General features: G+C 50.2%; 2 protein-coding genes across 2 annotated transcripts in view; one reads left to right on the forward strand and one right to left on the reverse strand.

Moving 5' to 3' along the window:
• The window catches only part of LOC135819675 (meiosis expressed gene 1 protein homolog), a 13,014-nt gene extending 2,751 nt beyond the window's left edge, over positions 1 to 10,263 (reverse strand). Inside the window, exons 1-2 of the mRNA XM_065332926.1 lie at positions 10,123 to 10,263; positions 8,774 to 8,841 (exon numbers count right to left, since the gene is read on the reverse strand). Of these exons, the coding sequence (XP_065188998.1) occupies positions 8,774 to 8,841; positions 10,123 to 10,183 (129 nt within the window). The 5' untranslated portion in view covers positions 10,184 to 10,263. The remainder of the gene's footprint in view (positions 1 to 8,773; positions 8,842 to 10,122) is intronic.
• The window catches only part of LOC135819662 (uncharacterized), a 223,066-nt gene that overhangs the window by 178,131 nt on the left and 17,718 nt on the right, over positions 1 to 27,217 (forward strand). Inside the window, exons 7-9 of the mRNA XM_065332911.1 lie at positions 23,252 to 23,470; positions 25,335 to 25,643; positions 25,937 to 26,125. Of these exons, the coding sequence (XP_065188983.1) occupies positions 23,252 to 23,470; positions 25,335 to 25,643; positions 25,937 to 26,125 (717 nt within the window). The remainder of the gene's footprint in view (positions 1 to 23,251; positions 23,471 to 25,334; positions 25,644 to 25,936; positions 26,126 to 27,217) is intronic.

Below are 27,217 nucleotides of genomic sequence, written 5' to 3' on the forward strand. Positions count from 1 at the left end.
TGCAGCTGACGGACAATCTGACCTTGGAAAAGGCTACAGAGAAAGCTCGCGGGTACGAGCTCGTCCGCCAGCAAGTCGCCTCACAGCGCGGCCATGCCAGTGCTACACCTGCGTCAGCCGCTGTCGCTGGTGCTTCTGCTGCTCCTCGTAAGAGCACAGGATCGTTCAAGAGTAAGTCTGATGGACCTGCCGGCAGTCAGTCTCACAATCTCTGTATGTTTTGTGGTGGTAAGTCCCATACCCGCGACCGCTGTCCTGCTCGGGATGTTACCTGCCGCAGCTGCTCCAAGAAAGGCCATTACGCCCGTGTGTGTCGCTCATCCAAGAAGGGGTCACACTCATCTTCCAGGCAATCCAGTAGCTCTGGTGCACATTCTCTGGCCACACAGGACGATCCGGGTGTGACTGAGGATTGGGCCTACTTGGATTCAGATAGTATCGCATCAGGCAGCAGTCCATGGATGTGTGATCTGCTGTTGTACGGGAAGTCCGTACCGTTCAAGATTGACACTGGAGCGGATATCACTGTGATTACTCCAGCAACTTACGAATCCCTCAAGTCACCACCGCCTCTGAGCTCTCCTACAACACGGTTGACAGGAGCCAATGGTGATCGCATCGACTGCAAAGGCACATTCAGCGCAACTTTGTCCAGCCCAAAGCTCAGTTCCTCGCAGCACCAGCTGGAGATTCACGTTCTGACACGGGGCAAATCCAACCTCCTGAGTCGCGAAGCCTCACAAGCAATGGGCTTTGTGTTCAAAGGCATCTCAGAAGCGAAGCAGCCACCTCTTGGACGCATGCTGGGTGAGCCCGTCAAGATGGCTCTGAGGCCTGATGCCGTTCCATACCAGTGCTCAACAGCTCGTCGCGTGCCGATTCCGATCCTGCCGAAGGTCAAAGCAGAGCTTGTCCGCATGGAAGCTGCCGATGTCATTACAAAGATCACAGAGCCTACGGACTGGTGCGCACCCATGGTGCCCGTTGCCAAAAAGAACGGCGACGTCCGGATATGCGTGGATCTGCGACGTCTGAATGCTTCGGTCAGGCGCGAAACCTTCATCCTGCCTACCGTCAACGAGACATTGGCGAAGCTGAGTGGCGCAACATGCTTCACCACCCTGGATGCAGCGAAAGGTTTCTGGCAGGTGCCTCTTGATGCCGAAACAGCTAAGCTCACCACGTTCATCACGCCATTCGGACGTTACTACTTCCGTCGACTTCCGTTTGGCATAACATCGGCGCCAGAAATATTCCAGCGCAAGCTAATGCAATACCTGGATGGCCTTCCAGGGGTGTGCGTCTTCATGGACGACATCCTGGTCTTTGGTGCGACAGTCGAGGAGCACGATGCTACCTTGGAGAAGGTCCGATCAATCCTGCGCAATGTTGGTGTCGCCCTTAACCCCGACAAGGAACATGTTCGCCAATCGTCAGTTGAGTTCTTGGGCCATGTCGTCTCCGCTGATGGAGTCAGTCCCAGTCAGCAGCGCCTCGCCGCAATCTCTGAGCTCCAGGCACCAGCCGATCTCCCTGCGCTACGTCGCGTGCTGGGTATATTTAATTATCTCAGCAAGTTTCTGCCAGAAATGGCCACCGTCTCTCAGCCGCTCCGATTGCTCCTCCGCGCTGACACGGTCTGGTGTTGGGATGCTCCCCAAGAAGAAGCTTTCCAACGACTCAAACAACTCGCTAGCCAGTCTCCTTGCCTAGCATTCTACGACGTCTCTAAGCCAACTCTTCTGCGAGTTGACGCCAGTGGCTATGGTCTGGGAGCTGTTCTCCTCCAGCAGCAGTCAGCTGGCTGGCAACCTGTCGCGTACGCCTCCCGATCTCTCAGCGACGCCGAGCGCAACTATGCGCAGATTGAAAAAGAATGTCTAGCCATCGTCTGGGGATGTGAGTACTTCGCCCAGTATCTCGTTGGTAGCAAGCCATTCATGGTGCATACTGACCATAAGCCCTTGGTTCCCCTGGTAAACAGCCGTGATCTAGATCGAGTGCCACTTCGTTGCCAGCGTCTGCTACTTCGACTGGCTCGTTTCGACGTCACTGCCGAGCATGTCCCCGCCCGTGATCTCGTTGTGGCCGATACTCTCTCTCGAGCACCACTACCTACCACCGTCTCTACCTCGTCTGTTCTGACTGACGAGATCGCTTCTCTTGCCGATTCAGCTGGCGAAGAGTACATGTCGTCTGGATTCTCGCTTGCCCTACGAGATGCCACCCAGGCTGACCGCGTCCTGCAGCAAGTTGCTAAGTTTGTTCAGTCTGGCTGGCCTGATCACAGCAAGGACGTCCCTGCTGACATCCTCCCGTACTTTGCCGCCCGCCAGCATCTCTCTGTTGCCAACGGTCGTATCTTCTATGGTGCACGTGTGGTTGTGCCTGCATCTCTGCGTGATATGGTCATCCGCAAGCTGCACACGTCTGCTCATCACGGTATCGTCAAGTGCCAGGCGCAGGCCCGCCAATCTGTCTGGTGGCCGTCCTGGAAGAATGACGTCGCTTCTGCTGTTACGCAATGTCGCACATGCTGTCAGCACCGTAGCCAACCTCCTGAACCTCTCCGACCGACTGAGTTTCCTTCACTCCCGTGGCAGCGAGTTGGTTCTGACCTGTGTCAATTCGGTAACACAACATACCTGGTGGTTGTCGACTACTACTCGCGCTATGTTGAAGCCTTGCCTCTCCGTTCCACCACGTCTGCCTCTGTCATCACCGCTATGAAAGCCATCTTCGCCCGGCACGGTGTGCCGGAGACTCTCGTCACGGACAATGGGCCGCAGTATGCAAGTGATGAGTTCGCCCGGTTTAGCTGTCAATGGAACTTTGATCACGTGACGAGCTCTCCGCATCACCCGCAAAGCAATGGGGAAGCAGAGCGTGCAGTGCGCACTATCAAGCAGCTTCTAGCAAAGTCGGACGACTTCCAACTGGCTCTCCTCACCTACCGTAGTACGCCACTTCAGAGCGGGTTCTCGCCATCACAGTTACTGATGTGCCGCAGCCTCCGTGGTACGTTACCGGTGGAACCCTCCACTCTTCTGCCGACGCTCCCTGCAGGTGAGAAGCTGAGGGAGTGGGAGCAACATCGCCGAGCACAGTCAAAGGATAACTTTGATAAACGTCACCGGACCAAGCCTCTCAAGCCCCTGCAGCCTGGTGATAGCGTGTGGATTGCAGATCAGCAGAGAGAAGGGACTGTTAGGTCATCACTGTCTGATCGGACTCTGCTGATTGCAGTACCCAGCGGCACGATCCGTCGCAACCGGCATCAGCTGCGTTTCCTGCCCGCTAGCCCACCGGAGTCTGTTGAGATTCCCAATAGTCCTCCGGCACGCGGCCGGCCGCAGCGTGCCCGACATGCCCCCAGTCGCCTCATTGAAGAGATTTGACTGTCTCTCCGTCTCTCTCAGAGTTATCATGCGATTTCTTGCAGTTTGTCGCAGCTGTTTTTCTTCTTGTCTCGATATTATCGTGTTTTGTTCTTTTGAGTATTCCTCCGATTTCTTTTCTAAGGGGGGAGATGTTGCATGTGCTACACATGAGTTATATGTGTTGTTTGTAATTATCATGCACAGTCATCTAGTGCCTTGCTATGCCATCGCATGACACTCCATCCATGTACGGCTTACCTGCACATGACACGCGTTCATGATCAACCAACCTATGTGGTCTAGCTTGTCATCGTATTGTACACATCCGGTTCTGGATCCTTCTATCTTCTTCTACTGCTTCTAGCACCTTCCGTCCAGTGCTGATAATCTGGAGTGATTTGCATTTCTTTGTTCTTGTTGTTTATGTTCCCAAGAAGTGAAGTCAAAATAGAATGCTCTCGCATGTTGGGTGTGTGTGCTCGAGATAAGTAACAAAGTTCAAGGATCGAACTTTACAGCCATGTGCTTCAAAGTAGCACGTTCAAGCCCTATATTGTTCTTTGTGGATATAATCAGTGTTAGATAATCACGACCGCCCCAACTCACTCCCGGACACGCACTCGCAACAACGTCCACAACGAGTTCTTTGGCGAACAGTGTTCATATAATTATTGGAGAAGAAGCAGAGAATGTGGGAGAGCGAAAAACACAAGTTTGTTCCACGGCCAACTCGAAAAAACTAACTGGAACTGACGTAGTTCATCGTTGTACGCACTGTACGCATGAGAGCACGCGAGTTCCATGCCAGCGCGCAAGCGAGCAATAGATGAACATGAAACGGACACCAGAAGTAAAAGGATCTGGCGGTGACACAAAGTCAAAGGGAATGTATTACATGTCGGGAGACCATCAATGAGCCATGGTAGCCGACGGGTGCAACAAGGAATGTAAGACAGAAGTTAGAGCAACGAATACCATGCATGCTCGAAATCCACCATAGAAAACTTCTTCGTATCCTGTTTAGTCTACCCCCTCTCTACTCTTCTGCTTCCCTGTATGTCCTTGCAAATGCTTGCCCACTGTCGACCCACCGTCAAAAATTAATTTGCACTTTTGCTCACAAATTTAAACTAGCTCTACATCCTCCTCATCTTAACGTGTATAACTGGTTCCGAATCACAGATGGCTCCCAGACAAGATGCTCTGTTGCCCTCCCCTTGGCTAAAACGTCCTCCCTTGTACGCTCTCCACTCTTTGTTGCTTACTCTGCTTGGCTTGCGCTGCCCGCTACTCCGCGCAATGCCAGTACCCTGGACGCATTTAAATCTGCTCACTAGATTCACCATCACCTGTCCCGCCCATGCTTCTCCGTCTTGACCATTACTTTTCTTCTTTTCTTCTTTTATTCACCATGGTTGGTTAACACCCACATCCCTCGTACTGGCTGATTTTCTTCTCATGCCATGAGGTGTTGTCTATAATAATAATAATAATAATGCTCTCACATCACCCCTTAGTGACTCATGTCACTACCGAATAGCTACAACATAATCATGAATATCGAGCAGGTCGCACGAGCGTAGACCGGGCGTGCAATGATGGGCCTGCATCAGGCGGCGGCGGCGTGACCGGGTCAACGCTCAATACCAGAGACGGAACAGGGCCCGACTCGGCTTCATCGCTGGCACCCGGAGCGACGGGCGGCGGCGGCGGCAGATCGTCCTCGGCGGCACGCCTTAACAAGTCGACATTCACAATCTTGTCACGGCCGGTGCCGTCGACCCGATGAACCACCACCGTCGAGGGGCCCACGATCGACATAACTTGCCAACCAGGCTCGTACGGGGTTAGGCGCTTCTGGCAGCGCTGAGGCCGGCGAAGCATGACCGCATCGCCAACAGTCAAGCGGCTCGGTGTCGGCTCGTCGATGAAGTCGGAGCGGCCGAGCGCAGACTCGGTGTAGTCTCGCATCGCCGCTGCCCGCTGCTGGAGGTCGTCTACCCATGAGCCAGCCGAATACGAGTGCTGAGGCAGATCCACGACCAAGCCACGGGGATGCCAACCAACCATGGCCTCCATCGGGGAGACGTTGGTGGCGCTGTGTGGCCAGATCCGATAGTAGTACAGGAGCATCGCCAGCTCCTGTTCCCAGTCGTGCGCCTCATCCAGAACCTTCCGCACGAGGGTCAACAGGGTTTGGTTGAACCTCTCGGCCACGCCTTGCGACTGGGGATGACGTGCTGCGCCGTAGTAGACATGAACGCCGAACGCCTCGTAGACGGAAGACATGACAGCGTTCTTGAACTCTGTGCCGTTGTCGGATCGAACCACGCGAGGAGGACCCCACCGAGAGCACACGTCGACGAAAGCACTAGCCACACAGATGCCGTCATGACGCTTGAGGGGAACCACCTCGACCCACTTGGTGAATGCATCCACACATACCAACACGCAGTGGTAACGCCCGGACCGGTTAACGCCGAGCTCGAGGGTATCGATGTGCACCACATCCCAGGGGCCGTTGGCTGATACCGGAGGAGTGGGCTCGGTCGCCTCTCCGCGGCGTGGGTTGGCGGCTTGACAGCTGCTGCATCCGGACACAAACGCTTGGCAGCGCTGTCCCATGCCCAAGAAATGGCACTGGGATCGAAGCAACTGCCACGTCGCCTCCCAGCCACTATGGCCAGACACCTGGTGGGCTGCACGCAGGGCCCGCTCCTCCAGCGCAGCAGGAAGCACAGGAACGCACTTGACGTCGTTCGGCGGAAGCTTGACGCTGCGCTGTAAGACGCCGTCTTGAACTTGCAGCTGACCGCGGATGTTCCGGAAGCCGCTGTCAGGCGGGTGGTCGTCCCCAGCGATCACTACGGCCTTCACTGCCTGGAGTGCACCATCGTCCTCCTGCCCGGCCAGGATCTGGGCCATCGACAGACTCGGCATGATGGCGAGGCTGGCAGCAACATCCGTCGCCCTGTTATCCGATGTGCAGGCCAGCCAGGACGTCGGAACGAGCGTGAGCTGGTCGGAGAGGTTCTGTTCTGACGGAACCCAGTCCACCTCCACGTCAAGGCGAGCTGTGGCGACGATGTCGTCAATGATCTGCAACCGACGCTTGACGAGCAGCTCGTGGAGCCCGCCAACCTTCACGCGGCGCTCGTTCCCGAGGATCTGACGAAGCCAGCCATGCACGGTCTTGGAATCCGTGTGGAGGCGGATCTTCCGCGCAGGCCAATTGGCAGCCACGTTGAGGCCCTTGATGACGGCGTCCAACTCAGCGATGTTGATATGCCGTTTGTCGTCAGCCGGGCGCAGCCAGCTGCGGTCCTCGATGACCTCGCCGTTGACTTGCATCACGACACCCAGCGCGATTCCCGACGCATCGCACCACACGTGCCACTCCGTTGCGTCGTCATGCTGCACCGACCATACGCCACGCACCGGATCGTCCTCGTTGACTTGGGTCTGGAGGTCGCGGCAGAGCTGCAGCAGACGAGGTGGCACGGCGACATCCCAGCCGACGGATTCGCCGATCATCCGCTTCAGCCAATTCGTCGTCGGTCGCAGCCACGCACAGACGGGGTAATGGCTGACGAGCTTGCCACACCAGCTGAACACGGCACGCTTGGTGGGCGCCTCCGGTAGCTGCAGGCAGACGTCACGGCGACGTTGCCAGTTGATCGTGCCGTCTTGAGTCGAGAGCTGGAGGCCCAGCACCCGAGCAGTAGGGAGCTTCTCGGCAGGCTTGCACTTCAGGCCGTAGCGCTCGAGCTGCTGGATCGTGGCCGCCACTTGGGAGTCCGGCACACGCAAGTCGTCGACATAGTTGTCCACGCCGTCGAGGTCTTTGGTCACCCACTTCACGACCATCTCGAGGATCTTCGGCGCGACGTTGAGGCCGAACCCCATGCGCGTCATGGCAAACAACTCTCCTTGCCACACGATCGCTTGATAGCGGTACAGACGGGGTTGGAGAATTGGAGAAGAAGCAGAGAATGTGGGAGAGCGAAAAACACAAGTTTGTTCCACGGCCAACTCGAAAAAACTAACTGGAACTGACGTAGTTCTTCGTTGTACGCACTGTACGCATGAGAGCACGCGAGTTCCATGCCAGAGCGCAAGCGAGCAATAGATGAACATGAAACGGACACCAGAAGTAAAAGGATCTTGCGGTGACACAAAGTCAAAGGGAATGTATTACATGTCGGGAGACCATCAATGAGCCATGGTAGCCGTCGGGTGCAACAAGGAATGTAAGACAGAAGTTAGAGCAACGAATACCATGCATGCTCTCACATCATTTCAAATTGATAGTGATAACCATGGTAGATGTGTGTACATCGTAACAAAAAATCCGGGTGAGGTTTATACTCCGCAAAATACTTTATGTAAACATGATGTGGTGGCGACTTCGGTGATTATTTTATTGTACAGGTCTGCTCTCGATATAACAACTCTCACTTGTACATAAACCTCGCTAGTACATAAAAAAATCAAATCCCGCGCCGAAACAGCATCACTCCCATACAAATTTTGTTCTACACAATATAATCCTACATAACATAAACCACGACATAACACACGCTACGGCGTGGTCCCCGACCTGCCCACTCTCGATACAACATAAAAAAAGTGCATGGTACGATCAAGTGGTAGCTGTAGCTAGGCAGTTTAGGCCAGTTTAGTCCTACATAACGTAAACCTCGGCATAACTAACCCTACGGCGCGGTCCCCGACGTGCGCAAACTCGATACAACGTAGATTGACGTGTGCGGTACAATCAAGCTGTAGCCGTAGCTAGCCAGTTTAGTCCTATTGTGCATATATTCTGCGGCATTGATGGTATCTGATGTCGATGGTGGTATAGTGTGTATATGTTTGCATGGTTAAACCCGCCTTGTAATACCCTTCATTTTTTGGGTACATCTTGTATTTAGCACACGGTTTTCCACATAATACTCTCGATATAACATAAATTTTGCGTGGTCCCAGAGTTTACGTTGTATGGAGAGTAGACCTGTATTGATTTTTATAGGAAAGTTGGCTGCTCCCCACACTGGAGCGCTCGCTTTTCGGCTGACTTGACTTGGACGTGGGGTCAAGTGTCAAGTAAAGTTGGCAGAAAGTACGAGCTTCGTTGTGGGGAGCAACGGACTTGCTTACGTATGTTGTTGTTTTTCAAATCTCTATTCTCGCGATGGCCAATGGCCAGTAAGAGATATTGTTTGTTTGAATTCTTTATTATCACGATGGCACCATCGCCAATTGCTGTTGTTGTTGTTGTTGTTGTTGTTGTTGTTGTTGTTGTTGTTGTTGTTGTTGTTGTTGTTGTTGTTGTTGCTGTTGTTGTTGACTATATGTGAAGTTCAAAGCACCACATCAGCGAAACCTCTTACCAGATCTCCACCGTGAAAATGCTCATACTCGGTGGCATCGCGAAAGCCAGCCAGCTGAAACCGGAATGCTACAGGGAAAATGGACAGGTCACAAAACATCGTGTACATTGTAGATAATTCTATGGGTTGACAGGCATAGTGGGGTGGTCTAAGATCATAATTGATAAACGGAGGGTACCGGGTTCAAGTCCCCGGTCTATTCTCGAATCGACTCTTGGGCCTATTCTTGAATGGGTTCCTGAATGCGCTGAACAATCCAGATCAGGTCCAATCGTGCCAAAGGGCGTTTCAGGGCCGAAATACCGATTCCTAGATCTTTCGTTTCCCCTCCTCACACCCTTACTTATGTTTATCGCCATGGCTGCCTATCACCCAATTTCTTCACATTGGCCGCAGTTTCCACTGCATCTTGAGATGTTGCAATAAATATATTTGACACAGTACGACCCGCGCTCAAACCTTTTGTTTTGTTTCTGGTTTCTCATTTCTCATGAAGATGGATGCTAGTGTACTGGGAGAATTTCCAACATAATCTGCTGTGAGAGTCGACGATGAAGTAGAGCAGGTCCCGGCATTCTTCCCGGTATTGAAGTATAATTCCAGTTCCTTTGCGGATGTGCTGGAGTTTCTCTGGCACCAGTGCATGCAGTTCCCCAATCCTAATTATGTTTTAGTCTCGCCAACTCTCTCGATATTAGATGTACTGCACGGTCTACAGTCCATTCAGAAAAAGACGAGCGCTGGCTTTGGAGAGCTCCCATGTTTGGTGATTTTCGTGATTTTGTGGTACACCGTGCAGTGCCGCGAGATTCGAAACTTGAAAAAGGGTTCAAAAAGGTGCCTCAACTGTGGTTCGAACCGCGAATGTACTGTTATGCAAGTGCAGTGAACGGCCTGGATTTTCATGGTTTTTCCCCTATTCAGTGCTTTGGGGGCAAAACCAGGCTGAACTCCTATTCTCGTTATGGCTTGCTCTTCGGAGAAATAGACTTCAAAAACACAATTGGAAGCGCATTCCATGGGGTTTGTCAAATAACTTGTGACAAAACTCAAAATTTGACCCATTTATGGCCAAAAGCTAAGAAATCATATTTTTTCTGAATGGACTATTGTACTGTCTGTATTGTAGGAAACCATGGGTGCAGCTGAGCAACTGTTTCCCAGGACCGCGCACTGGCGACACTGCGGGCACTGGGTGCACCACCCAACGTTAGATACATTTCGTCTTCGTGACCTCCTTCAATCTCCTTTCCTGCCATGCAAGAACTGTATCCTCCTCAATCGCATGCAAGTGAATTACTTCAATGGGGGACGGGGAGGAATGAGTTGTGCAAGCCGAGGTCTCTTACCGTCTTCGACTTCCTCGTTCCAGACTATTCCTCGTTTCATGTTCTTGGACCGTGGTGCCATCACGCGTCACGGTCGCCGCTCGTCGTTTCGGTGCTGTAGCAGCCGCCAGGGCCATACCGCGTCGGCGGCTCGGCGCACTACACCAATGACATAATTTTTCCCATATTTTCTTTTAATCTGTGTCACCTTTCCAAGTTTTCCCATACGTACCTGGGTTACTTGGACCTCATTCGCTTCCTTGTCATTGGACATGTATGTATAATGTATTGTACACTGTTGTGTGGCAGAAATCCAAGAGAGCTAGTCCGTGACCATGGTGACACACTACTCAGTACTGTCACTAGTCAGAACAACAGATGGCTTGATCAGTGACTGACCAAGCCATCTGTTGTTCTGACTAGTGTATGGTATGCTGTTCAGTCCGTTCGTTTTGCGAACTACAAACTGGCCCCCAACCCCAACATGACTGTCTGGACATCCAGGCCAGTTCTGCGGACAGAGGTTGTATGACCGATACAGGCATGTCATCCACAAAACGTAACAGTAACACGGACCCGCGTAGATCTACCCACCCGGACCCGGCCAGGGCCACCCTCACGCACTGCTGTTGCTGCTGCGGTAGATCTACGCGGTAGCTAGCTCACCTCGGCGAAACGGGCACCATTTCCACACTGGAGCTTCGTGGTGAAATATTTTCACTGCAGCGCTAGCTGTAGTTTCTTCAGTTTTTCATGCTACCGCCAGTACAGGCAGCCTGTAGACGAGTTGTTGTAGGCAGCGAGGTGGTGTTACAGTTAGTTTAGCCGTCTGCTGCTTCGTGTCAAAGTTTGTTTGGGTGCAGGCTGTGTAAGAATCTGTTTGTTGGCCAAAGGGTTTCATCGAAGTTTCCTTGTGGCTCGGAGGCTCCATTCGACTGCTCCATACCGTCACGACGTAGAGAACCGGTACAGCCTATCCGCCCACGACGTTCAAAGTCGTGTCCAGGATTCAAGCAAACCGTGACTCCTGGCTGCAGGAGCGCTCGCCACTGGACGTTCATCGTCCCCGTTTGTCATGGTGTTCCAGTGATTCTGGGTAAGTGGTTGGCCAGTGTTGTTCGGTTCTTGGGGATTGTTGTTCGTTCTCGTTTCCTGAACTGGCCGCAGAGCACCGGTAACGGGTATGCATGGCTCATACTCCTTTGAGCGTCTCAACAACTCAATGACTATTTTGCTTGTGTACTGCGATTGGGAGTAAAGTACGGTGAATAGGTGTGGGTTCTCTTCACTCGGTGAGTGCGTTCGATTACACACTTGAATCGATTCATGAATCGATTCAAGCGCATTCAAGTCGTTCGATTTCATGTCATGAGCATTGGAATCGATTCGGAATCCATTCACTCTATTCACATGGGGTGATGTGAATAGCGCGAATCGATTCGCGAATCGATTCATGAATCGATTCGCGTGCATAATCGAACGCACCCAGTAGAGGCGAGTCGAGCCAGCTGCAGTTCCCGGGGCCGAAAGGCTGGCTCACTCCCCTTTCCATGTCCACGACAGTACATCATATTAAAAGTCTTACAAGAACTCCGTCTACAGAGGAACGTTGACTACTGGTCAGAGTGTTTCTATGCATGGCGTGTGTGGAATATATGGACTGTTACTTCCAAGTATATGTACCAGTACAGTGGCGGTCAAAGAAATGCGACCCGCGAATCAAAAGCAGCTCCGCATTTCTATTTCACCGTGCATGGTCGAATAACCCATCCGGGAGGGCCAGAGCTCCTGGTTTGGACTCCCCGATACACGTTGCAATGCAAATGGAGTGAAGCTTCCTTGTAAATTTGCTGAGCGGAGGGCTCGACATGCTTCTCGTACTCTGGACGCGCGTTCTCGACGTTGAGAGCAGCCAATTTCCTCAAGTTGACGTCATAATATGATGCAATGTGCGCGGATTATCAGACATATCCTGGACCTTAGCTAGTACAAAATAGCACAAGGAAAAATGTTCGATGGTTTGATAAGCTGTACAAACGCCGTATATCAGTCTGGCCAGAAGAGCATTGCATCAAAAGAATGCTGTCAACTTGAAATTCTGTTGGGACAAAACTGTATGCGTGAGCTGCCTACTCTTGGGGGTGATGCACTCTTGTCAATGCTCAGTGCACGCTCTTAGAACCATGCCTCCACTGAAACAAAAGTGTGAAACACGTATAAAATTTTAGGGTTTCTTTGGAATCTGCAGGCAGGCATAGTGGGATGGTCTAAGACCATGATTGAGAAACAGAGGGTACCAGGTTCAAGTCCTGCTTGGAAGTCTGATCTACTCACGTCCCACCGCTTAGGAACTGCATCTGCGCCTTGATCCAAGAGGGTAGTGGCGTTCCTGCGGATACGGAAAACCGGGCATTTGGCCGAGTCTCACGCGAACCGTGATTTTTTTGAATCTGCACCCGCTGAAAACATTCTGAAGAATGTTATCCATTTCTACATCACTCATGATGTCCCACGTCTATTTTGGTGTGGTTTATTGTGTGTACATGTACAACAGATGGTGACTGACGTCCGTGACTTTTTTTGTTGTCGCAGTCATGGCTACAGCAGAGGTATGAATTGTCCACACGTCATTGCTTTGCCAAATTCTGAAAATGTTGTCTCAAAGACATCTTACTGTGTGCACACACATACACACATGTTTGCATGCGCACATACACTCGCAATCACACGCACGTGCACACACACACATACACACATGTTTGCATGCACACGTACACTCGCACACTCGCACTGCACACATACACACACACATACACACACACACACACACACATGTACCCGCTCCATGCTATCATTGGACTGTTAAAACTTGTGCCAATACGTGCAAAGGGCCATCTGGTATTCTTGATTATCTTCAGTGAACAGTAATGCTTCAATGTGGCCTACCTCAGCCAACCAGGCCCCTGAAATGGCAGTGGCCAAACGCAAGCAATAAGCCCATATGAATATATCTGCAGCTAGCCAGGGCTGTCTCGTCCCCCGATGAACACTTGATCAACACAGCATAGATCTCTGGCAGTGCTAAAACAAAAACAAACAAAAAACAGAACTTGCATGGCACCATGTATGCTGCTAAGTACTGGTTGTAGCCAGGGAGTTGTAAAATACCGGTATTTTACGACTCCCTGGTCGTACCTTACTGGCAGCTTCTGTGATTCTCAGCTCATGGTATGCTAGTCCTTGGCAGATACTGCTGGCAGATTTTTTTGTCTTCAGAGAATTTGGTACTTTATCGGGATGCTTTCATGCATGTTTGGTATGTGGATAAAGAAATGGAGCAGAATTCAAGGCAAGGTGAAGTGCCTGCCATAAGTTTTGTATTATTCTGCCAATTTCACTGCTTTTCAAGGCAGAATCTACCCATTTTTTCGAGCATTATCCGCCAAGGTCTAGTGTATGCACTCTGTATGTTGTTATTGCAGAACCACGCGGTCAACTCATGGCCATGGTCAAGCCAGATGTTCCGCAAGTGGATCCCACACCTCCAAGCAGCACTCAGCTGCGATGCAATTCGTGTCGAATGCTGTGCCAAGCGGTTGATCTCCGATGCGCAGAAGAAGGAATTGATGGCGATAAACGATTCGGCCAAACACAATGACAGACTGCTAGATATGCTGAGCAGGGGTACAGCTGAGACTTTCCACACTTTCTGTACTATTGTGCGTAGCACCGAACCTAAAGCAAACTTTTCAAAGTTCCTAGATGACATGCAGTCAGTGGATACCTTTGTTGGAGGTAAGTAGAAACTTTATCAGTCAGGCGACTGAGAGACACGCACAGAATTGTATATACGGGGCGTAGCTCGGCCATCTGTGGTGTGGTGACCATGTGCCACCGGCAACCTCATAGCCTCCATTTTGCCTGTTAAGACTATGTAGTAGCTATGACGACCATTTTCTGGTGTACTGACCGGACTATACTGACTATAGAGGAGCTACACACCTGCCTGTACATGTACAGACAATACTGCATGTCCTTGAGTTGCTTTACTACATATCTGTACAGTGCATATTGATGGCACCAACCTGCGTTGAAGTTTTGCAAAGGTGCTTGTCACGGTGTGTGTGTGTGTGGGTGTGGGTGTGTGTGTGTGTGTGTGTGTGTGGGTGTGGGTGTGGATGTGTGTGTGGGTGTGTGTGCATGCAAGGAGGCATTTTGCGAGGCTGTGAAATGATTCGGCTATTTCCTGTTCTCTATGTCCTCTCTAACACAGGCAATGAAGGTGCAGCAAATGAAGTAACTCGACGTCAACCAGCCCGGTTCACCGGGAACCCACCACCAACACCTAGCCAAGCAACTCGGTCTCCGCCAGCCATAGCACCCAAACCAAAGTCTGTTGTTAAACCCCAGGCCACTCACGCATCTCCCGCCAAGCCCACCGGCGTCTCTGCAATGATAGCGGCCTTGAATTCAGCCGGTCAGGAAGGGAAATCGGCTGAAAGTCTACCTTTGAAAACCAGTCGAGCCCCCAAGCCTCCTACTCGCCCAAAGCCCGTCACTCCCCACAACACAGCAAGAACAGTGGAAACTAAGGATCCCACTACAGGTCACAGAGTGCAGCCGGTAGTGACTTCTGATCCTGTGTCTCCTTCACGACCACCGCTCTGTGACCTCGCACGACTAGCGGCTGGCGGTAACCCACCAGATGGCACTGAGGCGGCGACATCTGCCCCAGCTGATCCCAAGCCCTCTCCGAAACCTGGACAAGCTGCTCCGTCCAGGTCTGCTAGTGTCTCCACACTAGCATCTAGTTTTGAATCGAATAGGTACGAAACAGTCAGACCGGCCCTAAATCAAGACCCAAAGCCAAAACATCGCCAAATGTCCATAGCCGGTGCCAGGGCAGCTACCTTGGCCAGGAGCCCAGCAATAGCTGGTGGCAAACACCCAGGCGGACATGCTGTGCAGCAAGTCCAGCGGTCAGTGCTGCCAACAGAGAGCTTAACTGCCAAGCCCATTGCTCGATCTCTGACTGGACGCGAGCCGGTTACCAAGAAGGCAACAGGAGATTCAGCAACGCCTCCCCAGCCAAACTCTCTGGTAAGAGACATAATTATAAATGACAGGAGTCACAGTGCGTTATGCTAGAGCTTATAATTATTGTAATGCGAAAATGAAGTCTGTAGAGAGTGGAGCCTATATCAGACCACACTCCTTGTGTATTTTAGAGGGCGATCGGGATTGGGCACTGCCCGTAGCACCGAATCACCAACGTTTTGATTGGGAGAGGCCATAAAGATATGAAATGTGATCTTACTATTTCCAATAAAAGTAGCAAAGGAGTAGTTTAGCTCACCTGAAAGGGGGCCCGTAGACTGAACTTCAGTGCCCGGATAAATGAGGTATGAGTGTACAGTCCATGCTGTATCATGTGATCAAGGGACTAGTAGTACATAGAAAGACGGCACGGTGCATCCTATCACTGCCTCCTGTGGGCTTCGAGCCTGGGCGGTCCCTTACTGTCACCCTTCCAGGGCTCATGACATGAAATCGAACGGCGAGATTCCATTCATGGATCGATTCAAGTGCGTAATGAAATGCACCCACTGTGCCTGCCTGGGTAGCTATGGCAAATATGGGCGCGAGCAGCTACCCAGGCCAGAGTAACGAAGGGTGTCACAGAAATACGGGGTGCGGGATACCTAGGCAAAGGATGTATGGGGAATGTTTGGGAGATGATGACCTACCTAACACTTGTCTGGGCGCACGTGCGGTCAGCAAGTCAGCAAGTCATTGCTGTGACCCCTGCTACAATAGTGACGGCAGTTGCATCAGCCTTATACATTTGTACCTCGTTTGTCCGGGCGGTCCGGGACCGGACACTACCCGTAACTTTGAACTGTCCGTAACTCCAAATCACATACATTTTGATGGGGAAAGACCATAGATATAGATGCATAATTGTGGTGTCAATAAATCCACCAAAAGTGACAAAAGGGTAGAAGAAGTGTCTCCACTGAAACTCACCCAAAGGGTGTCCGGTAGACCGAAGTGCCCGTAACTACGGGGTCCAGATGACTGACGTAGGAGTGTGTTTTGCCCTTTTGAAGAGGTCGAGGCATTTCTTCATGATGATAATGCAGTTGAATTACTCGCTGGTGCATTCGTAAGTGGTGAATATCACCAGTCTGATGTTGAAGAGTGACATGAGGTTGTGGTCCAATGGTAGGGAGTTCAGGTCCGGTCGCCGAAAAGCGAAAAATGCAGTCACAGCTCGCCTGTACAAAGTGAATGGGCGCCTCGTGGCAGCAGTTCGGGATGCAATTCGAGGCCCAAGTATCTTCTTCCGCGGCCTTTTCGGCATTGTCGATGCTATTTTTTGGATAGCTGAGGTCACTACCTTTCCAATGGTGCCACACATGCCTTGCTTCCAACAATAATGCCTCCGCGCGAAGCGCGGAGGCACTTCGAAGTACTAATTTCGACCAGATGCGTACTCGGCCCCGCGAGGAACACCCGATTTTCGTTTTCAACGGCCTCGAATTAGTCTAAAACAAGAGGATTCTAGAATATTTAGGCTCGCGCTTTATCACGATAGAAGGAAAATGATCACAGAAACCAGCCCACGGCGATTTCCTGGTGGTTGACAACAAATATCGAGTGAACTGCGCGCACACTGTAGAAGCAGTGACGGTGAAAACGTGTGACTTTTACAAGTAGGCGCGCGCGGCATGCGTGCACACTGCATACATGCACACATCCTGTATCACCATGTACGCACCAGATAGTGCAGTGCTGGACGGAAACCACACGGCCCACATACGTACTTGCATTTACTTCTGTGACTATTTTGTTTTTCAATTGAACTCCCTACCATTGGTAGTAAAAGTTGTGTGACGTGTTGCAGCCTTCTCGGATCATCATCATTCGATTATGCACCCCGAAGACTACAGCTTGTTAGCATGTCGTTTTGTCCGTGATTGTCGTCCATGGCAAAACAGCGCTTCCAGTAAATGTTTTGCACAAACCCCTTTCTAGTAAGGGGAGCTCGCTGCGCTTTGGCAGAGGTGCGCAGATTTGATTGGGGATGTAGGAAGAAGGGAGCTTCCTCGTACGAAGGGGATATAGGACGCAGGGAGCTTCCTCGAACAAACCCCATTCAATTCGGCAGTCAGCAGAGAACAAGAAATGAGATTTCGATGTTGGCAGCCGTACTTTCCCTTTATACTATAAAGCAAGGTGCTGAAAACTATTACTTCATATCCAATAACTTTCGTACGAAATATCTCTGCCTGTGAAGAAGAGGTTGACGTTACTCCCGCAATATTTGGGGACTGATTGTGTGCTGCTCCCTATGTGGGAGCTCGCGTTTTTCCTGCCGACTTAAATTCTCACTTGACTGACTCATGACTGCCATCCAGAATTCAAGTCAGCAGGGGAAAACCAGCTACCACCTAGGGAGCAACACACAGTTCCTATGAGAAAAAAATTAAAAAAGGGTTTACTGGGTGTTAGCGGCTGTCGTGATTTCCCTTCGGGGACGGACACGATAATTTACATTTTTTTAATATGGAAGAGAGAGGATCCTAGTGGAAAATTTTGTGACTCAAAGTGTCATGCAGTAGCAATCATCAGACGACTTGTTTGTCAACTTGTCTGATGATTGCTTCGGCATGAAACTTTGACTAAGAAAGTTGTAGACATCACGCAACTGTATTTTTGAAGAATAGGGGGTTTGTCAACTGACAACCGCTCTATTCAATTACTTTTCACAATCTGTGCCTGCGCTGCATTAAAAATTCTTTGTTGTGATGTTGGAAAAATTAGTGACGTTTCGGGCCAGTCACCCATCGTCAGAGCAATTTCCAAGGGGCGAACCTGGCCTTTTTATAGCGAAAGCAAGCAAGAGCGTATGTATGTCCATGTACAAAAAATAAACGAAACACACAATGAAACTTTGAGTCAAAATATTTTTCGACTTGGATCCTCTCTCTGCCATACGCAGAAGCTCTGCACCCTGCGCACAAAGTACTGTTTAGGCAGCGTGCCACACTTTTTCAAGGGTATTTTATAGTTTATACTGGACTTTCACTGCGTGTTGAAACAAATCACACCAGTGAGAAAAGAGTTTTACACGTCTGAAAGTGTAGTGTAGATGTTCTGCATTAACAAACTGCTTGCCGTAAATCACACATGCAGGTTTCTACCGGCTATTGGCTGCTAGTTTTCTTCTGCAGCGGAAGCGTGCTGGCTATTTGCCTACGGAGGCAGAATTGAACTGCCCGTGTGCCAGTCGGTTCTTAATTTCATGCTCGTGTCGCTGTGTATATGTATGTTGACTTTGCAGAGCCAAGCGGGCAACACAGGGCCATGGTCAAGTCCAGTGTTCCGCAAGTGGATCCCACACCTAAAAGCAGCGCTCAGCTGTGGCACAATCCGCACGGAATGCCATGCCGAAGGACTGCTCACCGATATGCAGAAGAAGGAATTGATGGGAGTAGAATATGATTCTGCCAAACACAATGACCGACTGCTAGATATGCTGAGCAGGGGTACAGCTGAGACTTTCCACACCTTCTGTAGTATAGTGCGTAGCACCGAACCTGAAGCAAACTTTTCAAAGTTCCTAGATGACATGCAGTCAGTGGATACCTTTGTTGGAGGTAAGTAGACATTTTATCAGTCAGGTGACTGAGAGACACTCACAGAATTGTATTACATGTACAGCAAGTACTGTTGGATACCATTAGTACTTGGGTGACAATCTGAGAAACGTTCATGTTTGGAAAAGAAGAAGTGAGGACCCTGGTGTTCCAGCCTCAATGCCAACTTGGGCAAGCCACTAAACTCCCCTGGCTTCAGCTGACTATTTTGCGTAATGTGGAACCTACCAGAAGTTGGGCAGGGGAAGTTGGGCAGAGGAAGGTGGTGAGGGGGCGGTGTGTTGGGACGCATTGGGTTGGGATACGTTGGGGTGGGAAACAATAGGCATGGGCTCCGAGTGGAACACAAGATGGTCACATCTCAGAAGGTTTTGGATTCCAAGGACGCATGGAGAGTTGGCCTTTCTCAGGATATCCAAACACCAGCGGCTGTACTGCGTAGTCGTGTCTTGTGGTGTTGTACATTCTGGCTGAAGAAGCAGCAGGTCTTAGTCAAGCATGTTAACAACTGAATTTGTTGTCCTTCTACCGGTATGTTTGGTGGCGCATGCGTGTGTGGTCTCCAGTTTCTCCAGAATTTAAAAAAGACAATAAAGTAGTAGAGCTGATGAAAGTGTTCTCAGCACCGGAACGTCAACGATTGGTCCACACTGCCGAGGATGTGGCACGAATGCGCACGTCACAGACCGTCCTTGCCAAGAGAAAGAAACCCATCCACGTACCACAGCCAACCTCGCCTGTGAGCGTAGACTTGCTGAGCATGCGGAACATGGGAGAAGGTAGGCGCAGGGCTATGAGAGAGGCTAAACTGCACGTTAAATTTTGATGTGACGCGCAATTCTCCGTCAAACGAGTCCTCGACGTGAGCTGCAGGTCTCTCACGTTGTTTTTCAACGCGCGGGCCAAATAACGCGTCACGTCAAAAATAACGTGCAGCTTATCCCCTCTTTTATCTACTGGTGTGGTGTTTGAACCCGGACCTGGAGCCAATGTTATCATGGAAAAGAGGACAAAATATGCATTCAATCTACACGTAGCAGTATGTGCATTGTCCCAGTGATTGCATTTTCCCACAGTTGGAGACATCCGTTAGTATGGTTTTACTCTCTCATTGTTCTTGTACATTGCAAGTACATCGTGTGCAGTAATCCATGACTCACGTATAAACTGAGTGCAAGGTGATTTTCTACCCTGTGCAATTTTCTGTCCACTAGAAATTTGCTTTCAGTTTTTATCATCCCGGTTCTGCTTTGATCCTTGAAGGGTGGTAGAGTTCCTACGGATGCGGAAAGCTTGGCGTTTAGCTTAGTCTCACCCGATACATGGAATTTTTATTTTCCTGCATTGGTCTTGCTCAGAACAACGGCAAGCGGCATTGACTAAAATCGACTGTTTGGCGCCCAACACTATCATCATTGATGACATGAAGGACTGTGCAGATGAGGCAGGGAAGTACCAGGGTCACGTAACACGGGCCGACGGCCGAGTTGGTAAGCAATAAATTGTACCTGTCTCTAGTGCATCAGCATGTACAGTTTGCAGATTGGTAATATCTCATCACCACCGCCGCCGCCACCACTAGAGAACTCCGGCGCCTAAATGCATCGAAAGCTACTGGACCGGATTGCATTCCCGCGCGAGTTCTGAAGATGTGTGCTGACCCCCTAAGTAAGCCACTCTCCAAACTGTTCTCCCTTAGCTTCTACAGCATGGTTATGCCGACATCCTGGAAGACAGCTAGAGTCACACCCATTCACAAGAAGAAATCCAAGAACCTGCCTCAACACTACAGACCTGTGTCTCTGCTGTCTATCATATCCAAAGTGATGGAAACAATTGTCAATCGTCAGATAACCAGTTTCGTGGAGTCACACAATGTCATCTCTGCGAAACAGTTGGGGTTAAGAAAGGGCCTGAGCACAGCCGACGTCTTAACCAAGCTCCACTGTGAATGGTCCAGAGCAGCCGGCCTAGGAGGAGCCGCCCATGTTTTGGCGATAGACATAGCAGGCGCCTTTGATAAAGTCAGCCATGCTGGCCTGCTGCATAAGGCTTCCGTGTACGGTCTAGACGGCCCGCTTCTCGGATGGCTGGAAAGCTACCTGCACAACCGGCGCCTGCAGGCTGTTGTGGGCGGCCAAGAGTCCTCCCTGCACCATATCCAAGCAGGGGTACCACAAGGTAGCATCCTTGGACCAACGTTATTCCTCCTGTACGTAAATGACTGCGAGGACACCTTGCCTGCTGGTGCTGAGCTAGCCATGTATGCAGATGACATGACACCGTATCAGTGCATCTCTGCCACCGCCAGCATATCCGACTCTGCAGCACAACTCCAGGAAGCAGTGGACGCCGTCTCCCACTGGGGTTCCAAGTGGAAGGTCACCTTCGAGCCATCCAAATCTCAGGCCCTCATCATCGACCACCGCAAGCCTCCCCAGCGTTCCCACCAGTGCTCTTCAATGGAGTGACTGTTCCTGAAGAGAACTGGGCATAGCATTCGACTCGCAACTGTCCTACGCAGCACACCTCCGGGCCGTGGCCTCAAAGGCTGCCCAACGCCTACACTTCCTGAGAAAGGTTGCGCCCCTGTTGGACTCCAGTGGCCGCACGGCAGTCTACAAAGGCTTCGTGCGGCCAACAATGGAATACTGCTGCCTGGTGTGGATGGGGTCAGGTACATCCAGACTGGACAAAATCCAGCACAAGGCACTGAAGGTGATTGGCCCAGGCGCCTGGCTCCCCAGCCTGAAACACCGCCGACTGGTTGCTGCGCTTTCGTTCACGTTCAAGCTGTCTTACCTTCCAACAACAAGCCCCCTGAAGCCCATCTTCCCACCTCCAGCCAATCCCCGCCCAGTGGGTGGTCGATCCACTAGGTTAGCCACGGAGACTGCCCACTGCCACCCGCTCCAGCTCAAGTCGACGCTGCCCGTGCGCATTCGTAGCAGCCTCCAGGGTTCCTACCCAGACTGTATTATTCCCTTGTGGAACAGCCTACCAGCGACCATTCTACCAGCACGGCCGCAACCCAGCCAGCTCCAATCATTCAAGGAAAAATGCAACAAGTACAGTCGACCTACCCTTATAACGATAACCTCTATAACGATATTACTCTTATAACGATATTTTTCTGCCAAACCAAATCACTCCATTGACTTGTGTATACAATGCCTTACCTCTATAACAATATTGCTATAACGATATTACCCCTATAACGATATAAAATGGGCTGACCAATGGACATTTTCCATTTTATAACAATATCTAGCAGGGAATATGTAGAGCCTACTATCCAGGTAGGGCAAGCTTCACTTGATAAGTCGTTGGGACATGACGAAATGCAATGGGGCACCAGTGGGCACCTTGCTGTGCACATAATGTGCATGTATGTCAGTTTTTATGCTATGGAGAATGTAAAAAATGAACAAAATCCATGCATTATGACGTATGTGTATGAAATGAAACAGTTACCCCTATAACAATATTACCCTTATAACAATATTTCTTGGTGTGAAGCAAATATCGTTATAAGGGTAGGTCGACTGTATCTGCTGCACCTGAACTGGCAAGCAGCCACCGACGCCCCATGAAACGGTTTAGACCAGTGCCTCACTAGCATCCTCCCCCCCTACCACAATGTGACGTTATCTTTCACTCTGCTTCTCTCACGACCATCTACCCATTGTCCTTGTTTCTCACTATTATTCATTTCCCCTCTTCCTCCCCTCTTCATGGTTTTACTGCATTATGGCGCGCTTTGTCTGCGTAGACGCCGAGACCTTTGAGGTCGGCAGAGCAGCCTGGCCCCGCCACCACTTCTCGCACATATTCGGGAATATAGTGGACTTCCGTATAAAAAAAATTAAAAAAACTACAACACCACCATCACCACCACCACCACCCTGCTTTGTGCTGTAGCAGTTGGTGCAATGCGTGGTGCTCTCCTCAGGGCTTCGTTGTTTGCGCACACTCTTGCTTCTCTGTAATGCTCTTCAATGCGGTCCCTGACACATTGCTCCGGCTCTCCGACATAATCTTCTCCATGAAATAAACAGAGCATTGAGTAGATAACATTCGACTACATTAACTGACCGCCACTCGTACCAACATCACATTCACAACATCCCCTTTGCCTCCACTTTCTCTTCTCCTTTCTGTACACCTCTCGGGAGGGGTGGGAGGGGTGGGGGCACTCAGGACTGGTGAATGAAGACAGCACCAGCATGTCTTTCAGAGATCTACCAGGCTGAAAGACACCACACGCGCTCCTATTGTATGGCAATCGTCATGGACCAAACTGCAATCACTGATGAATAGAACATTGAGGCTGGGCGTGAATGTATTCTTGGTGCGGCCGGTAGCTTGTCTTGGCATGGGTGTGCTCAAACCCATCCAGGCTCTCAGTCGTTGTTTAAACTTATCTGAACTGGCTTTCACTGTGTTTGGTGTGTTTGTCCCTTTTGCATCTTTCTCGTCTGTCGCAGAAAAATCACCAGCTGATATACATAGAGAGTTAAGTAAGCATCCTTGTTTCATCAGCATGGGGTCTGCCAGGGACGGCCGCAGCATTTCAGAGACCAAGCAGTACTTGAAGGATACTGGCTTCATTGACGAGAACACGGTTATCACAGAGATCACTGAATATGTACGAGTCCCTGTGACTAGGCTGGCCATTCGTGACAGCAAACGACTGATGTTTAAAGGTCAGCATTACTGTGCTAGCATGATTGCGCGATTGCTTGATAAGGGAGCTGCCGAATGCCAGATAGTCTGTCATATTACTTAACTCACCCCGCTTTAGGAGCTCCACTTTCCACCTTTCATGTGTGTGTGTGTGTGTGTGTGTGTGTGTGTGTGTGTGTGTGTGTGTGTGTGTGTGTGTGTGTGTGTGTGTGTGTGTGTGTGTGTGTATGGGTGTGTGCGCATGCACGAGCAAGAACTACTGCCTCGCCTAATAGCTATCATCGCCTTCGGCAAAGGGCTTTCCAAAGGTCCGAAGGTGTGTGTGTGTGTGTGTGTGTGTGTTTGTGTGTGTATGGGTGTGTGCGCATGCACGAGCATGAGTATGTGTGTGTGCACACAAGCGCGTGTGTAGCGCGTGTGTGTATGTGCCTGCGCACATGTGTGGGTGTGTGTGTGTGGTTGTTTGCCAGTGTCTGCATGTATTTGGGCCATCATTTCCCATATTACGCTAGTACCATGTAAGCAAGTGATCAGATATGAACGGCAAAGAGGCATAGGTTACCTAATACATGTACATGGGAGCATCCGGTCGTTTGTATTGCCGGTTCTACACTTGAGATGGTATCCAGTATGTGTCACATGATATTGTGCGCATCCCGCCATGTTTTTCATGCACGTACTAGTAAACATGACGAGCAGATCAAAGGTGCAGGTGCAAAGGCCGCATCTTGGTCTTATACGAAATTGAAATTTTTGTGCTAGACTAATAGCGAAAAATAATTATACTCACAAGTTAAAGGGGAAGTTAAGGTTAAAATCAAATTTTCTCCAGTTGTAGTCTTCGGGGTGCTGAGTCGAATGGTCTTGGTCCGAGGAAGCTGAGATGCTCCCTTCCTACTTTAATCCCAATCGAACTCGTGCATTTCCACCGAAACTGGGTGACTGCGCCCTACGAGATGGGGATTTGTATGCAAAATGTCACTAAAAGCGCCATTTCGTTCTTATAAAAGCACGGATGACCGCGATTGGCCCATATGTTGTAGTCTTTTGGCCGCTGAGTCGACTGGTTTTGGTCCGAAAAGGCTGCGATGCAGCGTTCCTCCTTTATTCCCAATCGAACATGGTTGAACAAGCGGTCACATGCTGCTGCGTACACCAGTCACCTGGTCACCGTGCCTGCAGGGTACAACTTACTAGCCTGTTTGACCTTTTTTGGGTGCAGTCCTGTCACTCGAGTTGAACTCGAGTTGAACCTTGGTGTGAAAGTTGTCGCCTGCTGGCGCTGTGATCAGGTGACTTGGGCACGCAGGAGCACGTGACCGCTTGTTCAATCATGTTAGATTGGGAATAGAGGAGGAACGCTGCATCGCAGCTTTCTCGGACCAAAACCAGTCGACTCAGCGTCCAAAAGACTACAACATATGGGCCAATCGCGGTCATCCGTGCTTTTATAAGAACGAAATGGCGCTTTTAGTGACATTTTGCATACAAATCCCCATATCGTAGGGCGCAGTCACCAAGTTTCGGTGGAAGTGCGCAAGTTCGATTGGGATTAAAGTAAGAAGGGAGCGTCTCAGCTTCCTCGGACCACGATCATTCGACTCAGCACCCCAAAGACTTCAACTGGTGAAATTTTGATTTTAGCCTTAACTTCCCCTTTAATGATGCTCAATTCCCTCATTACTTCATGACACAACCTATTTACTCTTCAGGGCTATCCATTGCTATCACTTCATGCTTACTTGCATGAAAAATACAATCACCCCTTTCAGTCGAACTTCCCCATTTTCTTCTTTATTCGGTCTCTGACTCGATGGATGTGTACATGCGTGAACGTGCATGTGTCACTGTGCATGCATATGCACTGTTATTATTCTGAAACAGACGAGAGCTCATTTATAGTGAAGTTCATCATTGGATGTGAATATAATCTATCGGCCCCGAGTTTCATTAAAAGTGTCATACGTAATCTCCGCAATCTCCTTGGCGATTGGAGCATCCACGCCGACAGCGTGCACGGCGAGAGCGGAGACACAGCAGTGTTTGTACAGATGTCTGCCAAGGCTCATACCAGGCTCTGGGAGTTCTGTAAGGATCGATCTAGCCTGCTCGCTGGTCTGTACATTCTCGAAGTGTCAACTGTGGACGGAGCAGTAGCCTTCAATACCCGTCCCACGACGTGCATTGGCGAAGGTAAGACGAATTGGTGCTGTAGGAAATAGGAATGCACCGATAGAAGCCAGTTAACTCCCTAGCCTTGCTTCCACGATGATAGGGAAGTCATCACTAGTCAACAGACGACTGGCTGTCGTCTGGGAAAGTGGTTGGTGCATGCACATTTCGGTCCATGATGTTTGTCCGCACACAAGTTTTCGAGGAGACCCTTTTGACAGAACAAAGTAGTGTTCACAACCAAACAGCTTCATTGATATGCTTCAATTTACCTCTGGAGCAAAAAGTTCGAGAAACTTTGTTTTCTTGTTCAGGTATTACTCCTGATGACCAGAAGCGCTTGGTTGAAGTGTTCTCCAAGAGATATCCATCCTTGGACCGAGATGAGCTGTCTGTCGCTGTGGCTGACCAACAGAACGTTCAGCATGCAGTGATTGCACTGACCAAGCTCGTCTTCCATGATGATGGAGCATGCTTGAATGCACTGCCTGAGATTCTTGGTGGTGAGTTTCAATACCATTGTTTTGTGGTTGTGTTGCGTGTACTGTGTCTATTTGGTCCTGCTGTCACTGTTGCGAACCGGTGTGCATCAGCGATAATATTTACATCGTGTTATGAAAGCACAAACGCCATATCATTTTGGCAATGTCACTGGGAGCATAATGAAGAGAAATGGTGCGTATTGCCCCATCGGAATAATCGGAGGACGGTTTGGTGCATGTATTGATGAACTTGCGGTCCTTTAGAAAAGCCTCCCTTTGTACTGAACTTCTCCAGGCCATTTTGCTGCAAGTAGAATTTTCAGTAAGTCTGTGGAGGGTATTCCCCTATAAAGGTGATGTGTGTGTGGGGGGGGGGGGGAGGGAGGAGGGGGAGGGGGACATATGAATCTCTCGCATCTTAGCACCAGCAACGTTACGCGCTGTTATGCGGGATTCACAGGAGCATTTTTACGATGCAATACGCAATGCGACATCCGCGAAATCAGGAAATTCCCAAAACGCACCGATTGAGCAGCTCACTCAGCCGTCACAACTGGCCCATCGCAGAAGTTGAGCTTGCCACTGCTTGGCTCAATTTTCGCGATGCGACATGCGATGTGATGAACGGTTTTGTAGTCCGCCGGCTGTCGCCGTGTCCAACCATTTACGCGGGTCACTGTCTGAAACTGGAGTAGCCATGTCCTCCAATCGCTGTCACGGTTACCAGAAAATATCTGGGGAGTAGCCCAAGCACGAACAGGGACACCAGCTGCCCGGTTTCCCACAACACCTGCTGAAGCTGGCAGTGGTGGTGGTGGAGGTGGAGGTGCTACTGCTGCAGCTGCTTGTGCCTGAGCACCACGAGCACCACGATGAGCCATTATGCTATACTGCTCTGTGACTGATTTTCGAAATTTTATTTATTTTTCAGCCACTTCCAAATTCGAAAGAGCCTGACAAAACTACTTTATCGATGCCACCAGATGTAACCTGCTTGCTTGCAGGATTACTTAGGATTATTTTATTTCCACAGAAGTCAAAGAAAAGAATTACAATAATGAATTCAATATTTAACTCGGATGGTGAGCCTATTAAATTATTGTGAAAGGAAGA

This window comes from Sycon ciliatum, chromosome 6 (assembly GCF_964019385.1).
Source record: "Sycon ciliatum chromosome 6, ocSycCili1.1, whole genome shotgun sequence".
NCBI classification, from domain to species: domain Eukaryota; kingdom Metazoa; phylum Porifera; class Calcarea; order Leucosolenida; family Sycettidae; genus Sycon; species Sycon ciliatum.